We start from the raw sequence: 15,045 nt of genomic DNA, 5'->3' as shown, positions 1-15,045 counted from the left end.
GTCCACATGGGTGGAGCAATAGGAATAAAGAAGGAGAAGCCATTCTAGACTTATGTCTGGCAAATGGCTTGATAGTAGCCAACACATGGTTCAGAAAGCGAGAGTCACAAGATCACATACAAGAGTAGCCAACATGCAACTCAGGTAGACTTCCTCCTAGTAAGGAAAAGGCACTGGGGTAGAATCCATGATTGCAAAGTCATCCCCAGTGAAACAGTCGGTTCACAGCATAAACCAGTAGTTGCCACAATCAGCTGCAAGCAGTGGTCAGAGAAGGCTCTAAGGTCAACAGAGACCAGGCTAAAGACCTGGAAGTTGACTGGAGAGAAAGTACAGCAGTTCAAGGAATTACTCAGGGCTCTAGCACCCCAAGAAGGAGGAGGAAATAGGTGGAGTTGAAGAAGAGTGGCAGCGCCTAAAAACAGCATGTGTTAGGACTACAGAAAAGATATGTGGCCGAGCCAGGTATGGAAATGAGGTACATAAGGAAAGCTGGTGGTGGAATGCAGAAGTGCAGGAAGTAATCAAAAGAAAGAAGGCGTGCAGGAAGAAGTGGGAGATTGAAAAGACTGACCAAGCTAGGAAGGACTACTGGTTGGCTAACAAAGAAACTAAGAAAGAAGTTGCAATAGCAAAGAATAGGGCATCAGAGGCACTCTATCAGCTTCTGGAAAGTGACTCAGTAAGGGGCTCAAAGAAACTATACCAGGTTGCAAGGCAAAGACAGAAATATAAAGAAGATAGTCAGACACCCTTCATAAGGGATTCCAGCAACAACCTGCTTACCAGCCCACAGGACATCAAAGGCAGATGGAAGGAGTATTTCCAGCAGCCTCTGAATGAAGAAAACCCCACAGAAGCGGTACTGCCCCAGAAACAGCCTACAATGAGAGTAGAAGAAGAGCCCAGCTTAGAAGAAGTAAGAGCAGCACTAAGGAAAATGAAGTCAGGGAAAGCAGCAGGCTCAGATGAGGTCACAGCAGATATGATAAAGATGCTGGGTGAGCTAGGGGAGAAATGGCTCCTGAGGGTACTAATTGCAGTGTGGAGAGAAAGGCGTATCCCAGATGACTGGAGAATAAGCATACTCGTGCCAGTGTACAAGAACAAAGGGGACATCCACAACTGTGGACAGTACAGAGGAATCAAACTCCTACCACATGGCATGAAAGTTCTGGAGAGGGTGATTGATAAACGGATACGCAGAATAGTAGAATGTAAGATGGGAGATGAACAGTTCGGATTCAGATCAGGATGCAGTACAATTGACCCGATGTTTGCATTGAGACAAATACTTGAGAAGAAACCAGAGAAGAGGAGAGAGTCAAACTGGGCTTTCCTAGACTTGGAGAAAGCATATGACAAGGTCCCAAGAAAGCTGATCTGGGCAGTACTGCGGTGGTTTGAAGTCCCAGAAACATTGGTAGAATTAGTTCAGGCTATGTGCAAGGACCCAGTGACTCAAGTACGAACAGTGTTTGGCCTCACTGAGGGGTTCCCAGTGGGAGTGGGTGTACACAAGGGTTCAGCTCTGAGCCCACTGCTGTTCATACTGGTAATGGACTACATCAGCAAACAGGTTGGAGGGGTCAGAGCAACAAAGCTGCTGTATGCAGACGATGTGGCAGTACAGGCAGACTCTGATCTAGAGCTTCAGCAAAGGATAGGCGAATGGAATGCAAATCTGAAGGCACATGGGATGAAACTAAGCACAGATAAGACAGTGGTAATGGCAGCAGATTGGGGAAATCAGAAGAAGCTGAGAATAGAGATAGATGGGAAGATAGTGGAACAGGTAAACCGCTTCAAGTATCTGTGAGGGGTGGTTGAGGAGAAGGGTAGTTTGAATGAAGAGGTCAAAGCTAGAATCAGAGGGGCTGCAGCCACTGGCATAGAGTATCAGGTGTAGTCTATGACAGAAGAATGCCAAAGAAGCTGAAAAGTAAGGTATACAAGACAGTGGTGCGACCAGTACTACTGTATGGTACAGAAACCTGGGCAGTAAAGGCAGAACCGTTGAAGAAGCTAGAGGTGATGTTAATGAAGTGCCTGAGAAAGGTAGTAGGATGCACACTGCGGGACAGGCGAAGAAATGAGGACATAAGAGCAGAAGCCAAAGTAGCTCCAATTACAGAAAAGATCAAAGAGAACAGATTACGATGGTATGGGCACATGTGTAGAAAAGCAGAAGACAATCTGGTGAGGGAGATTTGGGACAGACAGGAAGAAGGTAAGAGGAAGCGAGGGCGTCCAGCAAAGAGGTGGATGGATTGTGTGAAAGAAGATCTGCGACAGTCAGGCATGAGTGTTGAAGAAGGCGGGAGAGTGGCACTGAACCGAGAGAGTTGGCGACAGTTAATTCGATACCCCGACCCCATGTAAATGGGAAAAAGGGGGATGATGATGAGGAGCAGGTGTTCTGTGTACATGAGGCAGTTGCTACACTGCCTCAAAATGCCCAAGTTCACCAGGTTAATAGGAGAAATCACAGGGAACTGACCTTTAGACATGCCAGGAGGGATGGGCATTATTAATAAGTACTGGAGCTGTTTCCTTATAGGACATTTAGTGCTGGTAGCACTTAAGTGTGCTACAATAATTGCTACAAGAAGCCTGAGAAAGTGTTAGCCGAATAAGCTAGTTAAAGTGCTAAAGAGAAGAGAACTAGCAAGATCTAAGGGAAAACTTAAGAACAGACTTTCTGACACTGGTAATAGTTTACCCTAGCATAGCGGCACTGTGCGTCGTGCAAACCCACGTAAACACAGCTTTTTAAAGCAGTAAGTTGAAAGCGATAGAAAAGCTGCCCAAATGGCCAGTAAGCTACAATTTCAGAGCTAGAAACCACTCCTCTTATGGTAGATATGCTACCTAGTACTCAACACTCCCACTGATGAGCTGAAAGGTGTGGGGAACTCAGAAACTACAATACAGTCCTGAATACAGCAGAATCTGTATGTGGACTACTCTAGTAACAGGAAAGGCGGGAAACGGCAACCAAGCTAGAACTTTTTTTTTTTTTTTTTAAGCAGAAAAACACTTAAAACAGTATTAAAATCTCTTTTAAATGCAGTGCAGGCAAGCACACTTGAATGTGGAGCCAAATACAGCAAATACAGTTAAAATAAATGCAGTAAAATGAAAAACAATTTAAATGAAGTGCAAAATGCAGTATAACCAAGAAAAAGAAAAATGGAGATACTTAAAGTCTCTCTGTCTCCTTTCTGTTGCTCTTGTAGTCTGCAGAATGCCAAAATGGGATCCATGGAGCTTAAACAAGCACAAACCCATGCAAACATGGATTTTTAAAGCAGAAAGTTGAAAGGGGTAGAAAAGCTGCCTAAACAGCCAATAAACTACAATTTCAGAGCTAGAAACCACTCCTCTTGTGGTAGATAGGCTACCTAGTTCTTAACACTCCCACTGATAAGCTGAAAGGCTACACTGTACTGCAGAAAGGTCTGAGGAATTGCAATGCAGTCCTTAATACAGCAGAATGTTAGACTGATCACTACCTCTGAGCAGGTGCGGGTTTCTCTACAAAGATGAAAAAACTTTTGCGTTACTACTTTAATTTTTTTTTCTCTTCACTAGAAAATGGCTTCAGTGCCGCAGTCCTCCAAACCTATTGGCTCCATTTGGCCCCCCTGTTTCTTCAGTTTGTCGCTTTCAGCAATAGGTTCATGGGTAGGTACTAGGCTATGTGCCTGAGGGCATTTATAAGCCTGAGGGTATTTATAAGCCTAGCCAGAGTGTGTCTGCTTTCGCCGCCCCCATTGATTAATTAACTGATCCTCTGTCAAGCAGAGCCAATGAAGTGATCCCAGGGGTGTATTTTCTGTTACCCATCCACTCGTCAAGGTTTCTCTTGAAGAGTGTTAGTGAGGGGCTCTGCCTAATGTAGTTTGGAATTTTGTTTCTGTGACAGGAATGTATCCCTCCAGCATGTTCTACTTATTGTTGTCGTGAGGTTTAGCTCACTAGAGCGCGTGGCTCGCAGTGACTTGGATTTCTTTAGGTGGAGCATGTCCATCAATTCTGAGTTGGACATGGCTTTGTAAGTCAGGCAGAGATCACCTCTGAGTAAGTGATATGCCACTGAATACAGCTGGAGTTTTTTCAGTCGGGCTGCATAGGACATACGTTTGAGGCCAGTAATCCTCTTGGTGATGTACTTTTGTGGTCTTTCCAGCTGTTGGAAGGGTCTTGTGAGGTACATCCCAAATGGGGCATTGCACTCTATGATGGGTCTGATGAGTGATGAGTAGAGGGGCACTATAACCTCTTTATTTCTAGATGTGAACCCTTTAGTAATTAGATGGGCCACATAGAAGGATTTCCTAACTACTTTGGCAATATGATTGTCAAAGGAGAAGGATTACCATCTACCTGCGTCCCCAGATCTCTTACCTCTTCTGTATTAAGGGGGCTGCCACCTATGTGGTAATTCATGGGTGTTTTGTTTTTCCCAAACGGGATGACTGCATTTTTTGGCATTTAGCTTGAGGCCATGACTTTGACACCAGGTGACCGTCTCACTAAGGCCCTTTTGGAGGATGTCCGTGTCAGCCAGAGAGTCAATTATGGATCCCAGTTTGCAGTCATCGGCGAACTTGGTTAGCCATAGTCCTCCTGTGTTTGCCTGTACTTCTGAGAAATATATGCTGAACAGTAGGGGTCCCAAGACCGAGCCTTGCGGAACACCACTTGTGACTGGTTTAGAGTCAGACCTGGAGCCCGCTATTCCTACCGTGTGAATTCTGTCTGTAAGCCAGTTGGCAACCCATATCGTGACGTAAGGGTTTATGTTCAGGCTGGTGAGTTTTTCTGTAATACCCGAGTGGGGAATGGTGTCGAAAGCCTTGACGAGATTAAGGTAGGCTATGTGAACCACTTTTCCATCGTCTATGGCCTTGGTGACTGTCTCGAAGAAGTCAACCAGGTTTAATAGGCATGATCTGCCCTTAACAAAGCTGAACTGGGACGAGTCAAGTTTTTGGAGGTTCCCAATGTCTTTGTTAATGAGTTCCATGATGATGCGCTCCATAGCCTTGCAGACCAGGCTAGTCAGGCTTATGGGGCGATAGTTACCAGGGTCAGTTGTGGCCCCTCCTTTGTGGAGTGGAATAACCATTGCTGTGCACCATTCTATGAGCACATAGCCCATGGAGAGGCTGAGGATGAACAGCGTGTTTAGGTGGGAGTTAGTTTGTTCTGTAGTTTGTGCAAGATATAGCCTGGGACACCATCTGGCCCCATTGACGCTGTGTTTTTGGCTTTTGAAAGGGCTGTTTTCACCTGTGTGTCTGTGATTTCTGGAACACTACACTTTTCCAGTATTGTTGTGGGCCCTTTTGGGGGTGAGAGGGGGGGTGAAGTTTGCACTGAATCTATCTGCCAGGATGTTGGCAATATCAGTAGGTTCAGTATATTTTGAGCTATTTTGCATTAGTTCAGTGCATATCTGCAAGTTGCCACTTAGATTCTTAACATAGCTAAAGCAAGCTTTGTGGTTATCATTTGAATCCTTGGCTGTTTTTCTTTCAAAGTTAGCATTGGATGATTTTATGAGGGACCTTACTTTCTTACTGATACTGATCAGGGATGTCTTTCCTTCTTGGGATTTGCTTTTTTTCTGAACTACTTTCCTCGTCCTGTTGTATAGCCTGTTTATGGCAGGGGTCCACCAGACTGGTTTCCTTCTTTCAGAGGAGTGAGTCTTGGTTTTGCTAGGGATGGCAGGATCCATGCATCCTTGTAGGTAATCATAGAGTGCATTTGTAAAGGTTTCTGCATCTTGGGCAGCATTATCCTTTAGCGTGGGGGCTGTGAAACTTACCGGCTCTGTCTTAAGTAAGGTGAAGTTTGCTTTAGAAAAGCTTTTTACTGTGATTTCCTTAGTTGGGGGTGGTGGTGGGGTGTGGACATCCAGAGTGATTAGCTTTATGGTCTGATCTAACCAGTGATGGGTTGACCTCCAGTGTGGAACACCTGTCGCTGATGTTGGTGATGACCAGGTCCAATATGTTTTCACCTCTGGTAGGGGAGTTTACCAGCTGATCCAGGGCATTTGAGTTGATGAATTCCAGGAAGCGCTGGGCGTGGGAGTTTGTACTCGAGTAGTTTTCTGGGTTAATGGTAGTGTAATTAAAATTGCCCAATATCAGGGTGTTCGGTAGGACCTTCATGTTTTCCATTGTCTCCAGAAAGGTGAAGTGGTGGTCCTGGGTCATGGAGGGTGATCTGTAGCAGGCCACAATTTGCATTGCATTGCAGCACAGCAGTACCTCATCCTGCACTTTATTTATAAAAATCTATCCAATCCTAAGCCCTTATATGTTTTGACAATACTGTTCTGATGGGCTTTTGATTTTGACATGAAGCAGTAACAGAGGAAAGTTACACAGGCAGAATAGACGTGAGATTCTTATATAAGGCATTTAGAGACAACTCCCTGTGTGAATGTTTGGGGTTATCAAAGATCTGTAGGTATGGATAGAGATTCATGAGATGGCTTTTGTAGAAGGTGATATAAGAATGAGAAGTGTACTAATTGGTTTTCTGAGAGAGTAGCTGATGCATGGAATAGACTACCAAATTACATTAAAGTAAGCACTGGTTTAAATATTTTTAAGAATGACCTCAACACTGGGTGGCACTGGTGCAGTGGTTAACATTGTCACCTCACAGCAAGAGGCTCTCTGGTTCGATTCTCGGCTGGGGTGCCTTCTGTGTGGAGTTTGCATGTTCTCCCTGTGTTCGCGTGGGTTTCCTCCGGGTACTCCGGTTTCCTCCCACATTCCAAAGACATGCATCTGGAGCATTTCTCCCCGGGCCTCCGCTGAAAACAGGCTCTGTGGAACCTAGTCGGACTTTCCCGGTCAACAAATGATAAATAAAAAATAAAAAAATAAATAAATAAAATAATTATAGCAATAACTGTTTTGGTATGTTGACAGGCTAGAAGGGCATTATTGCCAGTGCATGTATGTATTTTAGGAGTCTGTTGCCCATAAAGATTAAAAATAAAGGAATCCTAGATTTATTTTACATTTGTTACATTATTAGCTACTTAAATTTACCGGCAGCATTAAAAATCAAGTGGAAGTGATTTCTAATACTTTATTTTTAAATGATTTAGTGTAGTGTAGCTTGCAGCTAAGCCAGTGGGGTCCCTTTGGCCACTGAAGCCAAAATCAACTGTTGCAGTAGCTTCCAACCTTGTCTAAAAATATAACTCCACCTAGAGATTAGAACAACCGACTGAACTACTGAAAACAGGCAGTGGAGGACTGTGATGTTTTCAATAAGGCCTATCTCTGAATAACAAATGGTGCCAAAGCCGTGGTCTTAAATTCAGTGCGAAGAAATGCATTATTATACCCTTTGGGAAGTCATCCATTCTGGCTAATTACCATATTGATAATACACTCCTGTGAGTCAACCCAGTGGTCAGGGATGTGTGTATGTATGTAGACAGTAGCCTTAGTCTTCACCCACCACATGGCCACTGTGGTGAGGAAATACTTTTATGTTGCGCAACTTTTAAGTAAGGGCATGGCATTTAGGCCCAAAGAGGTCATTATTCCACTGTATTCCACCCTTGTCAGACCAGTCATAGAGTACAGTGCTATCTTGGGTATGTACCTTACCAGGCATATGCAGCAACTAGAGCTTCCTCAGAGGCTCCTGACAAAAGGAATACAAGGTGTAATAAACCTGCCTTAAGCAGCGCACCTTAAAATCCTTTCCCTCTACTCAGTTTCCTATAGATTGCTCAGGGGTGATCTATGCCAGGCTTACAAAGCATCTGCAAACCCCACACTTACAAATCTACATATTCGAAAATCAAACAGTACCAGAAATACAAGGTCTAGGGACCTGAGTTTTATCTGTGACTTATAAAGAACATGTTGGAGAGCGAGAGATGTGCCCTAGAGACTGCCCCTGCTATGGAACAGGCTTCCCATTTGTGTGAAGCCAAGTTCATCTATTACCCAGTTTAAATGCAGCCTAGCCTAGTGAGTGGGGAGTAGAAAATTGACATCAGGCCTGGTACCCATGTCCCTTATGGACAGAGGTGAGGTACCTTATAAATGCATGGTCCTCAATGTCCTATGTAAATAACTTGACTAGGCTTAGAAAGGCCCCCTGGGTCATTATGCTAGTAACAATCTATTAACCTATGAATCTATGTACTTTGTAATACAAATTATTTATTTATTTTTTTTTTACACGTGCTGACCTTTAATTCTGTGTTTGCAGTCATAGTACATAAAAAATATCAAAGAGCTAAAAAAACTTACTTTTTTCTATCTTGAGGTTAAGGCAACAGTGAAATTTTGTCAGGCTTCGATGCTTTTGTTTATACATATGTTAATAATTTAACCCTATAAGGGGCGGGAAGGTTTGTTATATCCAGCCTACCCATGCCGTCATTCTTGTATTTTAAGATGGCGTAGCTTTCAGTTTGTACAATACAAGTTAAATAAAAAAGACAAAATAAAAATAAATTGTTACATAGTAAATTTTTGGAAGGAGTTGGTAAATCATTATGGACTGTTATTGGTATTCCCAGGAGTTGCTATAAAATAAACTTATTTACTTGTCTTAGGTGTAGGAGGCTAGGTGCAGTCTGTGAAATTATTTACTAAGGTAACAGCTTTATTATGGATCTTAGATGTAGGAGGTCAAGTGTAGTATGTGAAGTTATTTGCAACTTCTTACTCTGGCACTTATAGAGAATACCTGCATTGTCTAAGTATTCCACAACAGCATTGTTATGTTCTTTCCTTTATGCAAGTCTGCCTTCTGTGTCCTTTACGTGTAAGTAAAGCTCATCCTTAAAAAAAAGAAATAAAAGGTAAAGCTGTATAGAGACCTAGCAATTGTAGCTGAGGATTAATTCAGGTTGATACATTTTAATCCCGAATAAATTCCTGACTTAACCCACTGGTTTGACATTGCTGTTCAAGTAAGGTTTACTAATTTTTTTACCTCGATTTTATGTTTCTATTGTAGCTTCATCAATGTTATTGATTTATCTGTTTAGATTACACCTCTAATTGGTGAACTTTAATGGTGGATGCATTTGTCTGCATTGTAATGACAGATTCACTTAAGTATAATTATTTTCTTCTGTGGTACTTTTTTAAAAGTTGTTCTTTGAACTACTGGAGTGGTAAAGGTTTTGTTAATTGCTGCTTAGTGAGATAAGTATATCCTTTAAATGCATATGACTAGTTTTACATTTTGTTTCTTCTTATAAAGCCAAACTTAACTTACACCAGGACTACACTTCAATCAGTCAGGTTTACAGAAAGTGAGTTTAACCATGCCATTAGATAATATGCTTAATAGGAAGCATAGCAATTTTACTGAAGTGGTTTACAGAATGTTAAGATATGCATAGTGTGTGGTGTTAAAGCAAATGATACATTGGTAACACTGTCACCATTCATGTTATACTGGTGTCAGCATTTTCCTTTTGACTGTTTAATTGCAGTTGAGCCCAAAAGCCTTAATGTACTAAAAAAGTTAAGTGAAAGATAGGCTGTAGTGCATATGTTTTTATAATGAGAAGTCTTTTTGACGTAGAATTTGTACAGCTGGATGTTTATGCAGTGTTTTGTATTCTAAGAGCATCCATTGAATTGGATTTTTTGTTTTGCATTCCTTTTGTGTAGGGACCTAATACCCATAGTAGCAGCTCTGGAGTATAATCAGTGGTTCACAAAGCTATCGACGAAGGATCTTAAACTGGTAAGTCATTTTGAAGTATATGCACATATTCTACAAAGTAGCCAACGGCACATACTCTAGACCTGATATTCTTATTTAAATTACTTCATTCTAATAATACAGCACTGTAGAGTAATAGCTTCCACTGATTTAAAAGAAATTAAATGAAATGTACTTAGATGCCTTGCCTATATGACAAAAGGCCCTAGCTTGTTTATCAACAAGTAAAGAATAAATTAATTGATGCACTGATCCAGAAGAGAGGCAGGTAACATGACTGATGCTGCTTCAACATTTATAGTGCTGCAGCTAGGTTTCAGTCATTTACATGTGCATCTTGGGAGACAGGTGATAACAGGGAATGAAGTCATAATACCAAAGGGAATATAATTGAGTTAGCTAAAATGAAAATTGCAGCAGTAGGTGTAGTAGCATTATAGAACTGGCACATTTCAGAGAAGTGAAATGTGAAAAGTTGTAATGTGGTTTCTGTGTAACTAAATGCACTGTTTAGCTTGTGACTGATAACATCATTTTCAGCAGTTATGATTACTTAGAATTACTGAGAAAGGGCAATTTCCAAACCTCAGGTTTTTATGTCATCTTTTGATACTGCTGGATTTTGCTGTCACACACAAAGTTTTTATTCTGTTGAAACATGTTGGCTGCTCAGATTGTGTACTTTTAAGAAAGGGCAGGTGCAAAGCTCCAAAGTGTGTGTGTGTGTGTGTGTGTGTGTGTGTGTGTGTGTGTGTATATATATATATATATATATATATATATATATATATATATATGCTGTCTCATATCTAATACATTTTCAGGATTAGATTTAGTGCTTTTTTGTCCTTAGGGATACTATACACACACACACAGCATGAAGACTGCAATTAGTATTGCCATTGATTTTCCTGAGAAAGCTCACTTAAGCTGCCTATGACATACAGTAGAGTGATGTATATGAAAAGCGTATTTCATGGTTTGTTTTGCTCAGATAGTGATCTTGTACAATTCCAGTGCATTATTTAAAATCCTTTCCCCTTTAATTCTAAAGGCTTTGGTTAGGAGGGGAAAACCAAGTTTCTTTATCTTAGTTATTCATAGGGACTGCAAGTGGTTAATTACCTGTGAATTGTGGGAGGACCTGGAGACTAGTATTTTTTTTTTATAAACTTTGCAAGGTTATTCTCACTTTAACTGGTTCTGCCATTGAGTAGATGAAAAATGTTCACACCATCTGCCTGTTGTGTTCTTTGGCACAGTGGCTCTGGAGTTGTTCACTTTTTGTTAATTTTGACCATAAAAGATGTTCCCATCCCTCTCTCATTTTGTGAAACAATCTTATTAAACTAATTAAATTCCTTTTGTCTGCCATTTAGCACAGAGGATCAAGACTATGAGCTGTTAATGAGCTTAATCTTTTAGCCCAGGATTGAATCCCTTAGTCGCCATTTGCCTACTGTTTCACTCTGAGCAAGTCACTTAACCAGATAGTGCTCAGAGGCAACTGGGAAATTTGGCTAAGCCTTTCAGTGGACTCTTGGACCACATGTTTGGTCACTACCTATGAAACTATACCCTTTCAATATGTTGCATAGATCTAAAATACTGACAATGTACAGGTATCTGCAGGTGTGTCCATTTACCCTAGACAAAATCTCACTCAAAATTGTTTTCCTTTACTATTATGACTAAGCTGGTTTAACATAGCATGACTTCAGCCATTACTGTTTTGCAGTATTTGTCGTTATAAGCAGGGGCGGCTCGTGCCATCTGACTGCCGGACTGCAGCCCCCTCAGAAAGAAAAGGAAAAAAGAAAAAAAAAGTACTTTTTTTATTTTTACTGTCTGTCTTCTTTCGTTTCATCTCTGTCAGCCGGCTGCTTGCTTTACGCCGACTGACGAGCATGCGCACTGTCAAATTCCGGGTCGCGGCAGTTTTAAAAAAATATGTTTTTTTTTTCTGTTTCTACTTGGAGCTGCAGTCTGGAGAGCCAATTAAGGCATCAGGGTGATGCCCAGCAGTCTATGCGGTTCCAAACCACATAGAATTGGAAGGGGTTCGGACTGCCACGTCCGCAGGCACGTACATGACGTGGTTGGGCTAAATGGCTGCTGATTGGTTCTCGCTCTCTTCCTGGGCTTTATGTGCTGGGAAAAGAGCGAGAAGCAAACAGTTGCAGCCAGTTTTGTTTGCGGACTTGAGCTTCGAGGATTTATTTGACTGGATTTTTTTATTGCTTGGCGTTGGCGGCCTGTTTCGTTCGCTGGCTGAAACAAGTAGAAGTACTTTCTTTTCTTCTTTCCGGAGTAGTATGTACATTCAATATTGTGTCAGTTAGATGATAGATCTACTATGAGACCATGCTTTTATTTGTTATATGATTTTTATTTTTGTGGTTTTGAATCCCTATGCTTTAGCGATAATGGCTAGCAATGCTAGGTGAGAGTGTTGGTCATTGCATGCCATGCCTATGTCAGAGCTCACTCACACTTAATAATTGTACAGTTCAATTAACTACAAATGCAGTCTTGACTGTGTCGCATTCTAACTATGCTCCATATACTGTTACTCTAGTTTTGTTTTATGTACTTTTGTCTGTATATTTGTCACATGTATGACTTGTAATTATCACTATAATTATCACTGATTTTCTGCCATGTTGTGGCTGAAAAGTGTCTGACGATTAGCCCACCTATCCAATTAACAATCTGAAATTAAATTAATAAATAAATGAAAAGCAAGTGAGGAAGGGGATGTAGTCAGACCTTACAGTCTGTTGTGTACGCATATATGAGAGGGAAGTGTGGCTAGTTAAGCTTGCAAATAACATTAGAAAAATAAAGTATTATGTAAATATTTTAGTCTTTTCAGAAGTCTATAAATGCACCTGCCAACAGTAGACTCCAAAAACAATGTGCTGCTTGGTGAGGGGAAACTGACATGCATTCACTTTTGCTAATTCGGTAAAGTCTGTTTGGTTAAGCAATGGGAAAAGATTAACAACCAGACCAAGCTAATGTAGCATAACCACAGGTATGACAACCTCACAGATTATTATTTTTTTTCTAGGGGTTCAGGGACTTGGACGCTGTTACTATCCAAGTAAAAAAAATGGTGTTCATCTCACTGTTCAGGATCCAGGATTGAAGCAAAAGGTTTTGATGACATTTTGTCAGCTAAGTGAACCAGACTAAGCTAAACTGGACACAGTGTTTTGTAGAACCAGAGACATACTGCATAAAGTACCAGAACTCCCCATTAAGTATGTTATATTTTGAAGAAGTTATGCACAGACCTCATTGTGAATGTCAAAATATTTTGATCATAAGATTAGCCCTGCAATTCCTTGAGAAAGTGTGTTGTAAATTGTTGATTTGAATCTAGACACTCGTAGTAGCTGCTTGTTACACGTCTGTTGCAAAACTGACTGATAACATTGCACTAGAACTGATGGTCTTCTCTAAGGCTAGCATTTTTGTTGTTTGCTTCCCAAAGACAAGGCATCACTGAAGAATTTGGACCATATGGACTTAGAAGAATATAAAAGTGTGAGGGCTTCAGCATAGTGTAAATAATAGAAATGGCTATTTTTATAGCCAAGCTAATGAAATGTCTTAATTTCTTAATAAATAATTATTAATGATTAAGTTATTAATAATTAATACTTTCATATTAATTTATTAATTATTTCTTAAGGGATAATGAATGTGTAGAAGAAGACAGCAATCACGGTGAGCTAATTTAGATGAACTTCTAAATTTCCATACTGGATGCTGCTGCTGTCAGGAATGTTTGAGAAGAATAGTCCATAGAAGCGTGATCCAGGCAAAGTCCACAAATTATATTATGTCAAGTAACTCCTCTGTATTTAGGAAGGAGCATTTGGAGGCACAGGAAATTAAGTCCACATAAAAATTCCTGTCTTTGGAAGTATAACCATGGATTCTCTTCTTTTATGTAAAGTAGTTTTTATCATACTTCCCAAGTAGCATTCTTCTTTCAACATTTCATCTCCAGCTATGCTGGAGGTGTTTATGTTATATACGAGATAATAAAAATATGTTTTTTTATTTTAGAATTAGTCCACACACACTGGACCTCAGAGCCCAACATAGTGCAATAATTTTCTATATCACAATGCTTCCAAGAACAATCTGAATCTAGTAGTGAAATGGTAATCACCTGTAACTAATAGTAAAACCTTACAAAAATCTTTATAAAAATAGGAAATCAAACCTATTGCACCAGTAAAACTGCTACAGGTGAGCCTTTTCCTGTTTGATTTTTTTTTGCCCTCCTGGCCTAAATACTTTGTATGTCCCACCACCCCACTGACCCATTTATATATATACATCATGGTCAGTCATAGTCACTACCAGTGGGGACAACAGTTGAGCAGTGGATGACTGTCCTTCCAGGTGGATCATTTTATTCTATATCTGCCTAACCTCATACTGTGCATGTTGCAAGTGATATAGAATGGTGATATCATTTGCTTATCTATGTTCTTATGTGGAGGGTAATGGCATCTACAGCCCCTGCATCCCTGGAAAATGGAACCAACTCTGAGGTTATCAAACCTGTGGAAATTATATATTAGTAGTGTTAAGTTGCACCTTATCCACAAGAAGCTAACACTCCCAACTGGGTTCCTGTGTCACTAACCGAGAATCATACTGTTGAACATGTGCTCTCCACATGCATATATCCCCTTCCCTGGAATGGGTGAGCTAACAGAGACTGTTCTTTTCACATCCCCTACTGCCACCACTAGCAACTAGAGCAACCCAGGCCACTAATCAGAATTGGGCTGTCTAAAACATAATTAAGACTTCATACTTCACATAGGCAGCTGCCAGCAAACACCCCAGTGCCAAACCTAATTACAAGTAAAATAGTTTAAAAAGTGCCCACAACTCATAGGCCCCTGTACTACCAATGGAAAGAGGCAGCTTATAAATCCTTTATCTCATGCATGGGTCTCCTCAAATTATCTATAGTATGATCTCAGTTATTCTCATTAGTGGCAATATACAATTATTGACCATGGGGTGATTAAAGTCAGTCTCTAGCCAAATGGGATATGTTAATTCAAGCACAAAAAGGGAAATTGGCTAAGCTTAAAATTACCCACAGAGGCAGTTACCCTAGTACTTACCTATGAACCTGTAAGGTTCAGACTGTGCCTGGAGTTTCTAAAGGAAGACAACCTTTTGGCTGCTGAAGCTGTAATATTCTCTTTCTCTCCACTTTTTTTGTCCTTCTCACATCAAACACATACATGACATAAACTGATGCAT

General features: G+C 40.7%; 1 protein-coding gene across 5 annotated transcripts in view; it reads left to right on the top strand.

Annotated features, from left to right (window-relative positions):
* The window catches only part of CARMIL1 (capping protein regulator and myosin 1 linker 1), a 4,434,936-nt gene that overhangs the window by 1,868,613 nt on the left and 2,551,278 nt on the right, over positions 1 to 15,045 (top strand). For all 5 annotated transcript variants that reach the window (XM_044067077.1, XM_044067074.1, XM_044067073.1 and 2 more), the window contains exon 9: positions 9,687 to 9,762. In XM_044067077.1, coding sequence (XP_043923012.1) covers positions 9,687 to 9,762 — 76 coding nt within the window. The remainder of the gene's footprint in view (positions 1 to 9,686; positions 9,763 to 15,045) is intronic.

The sequence above is a fragment of the Protopterus annectens genome, chromosome 3.part1 (genome assembly GCF_019279795.1).
Source record: "Protopterus annectens isolate FY-2018-M chromosome 3.part1, PAN1.0, whole genome shotgun sequence".
In the NCBI taxonomy this organism is placed as follows: domain Eukaryota; kingdom Metazoa; phylum Chordata; order Ceratodontiformes; family Protopteridae; genus Protopterus; species Protopterus annectens.
Note: the sequence above shows the minus strand (reverse complement) of the source record. Positions and strands in the feature narration are given on the sequence as shown.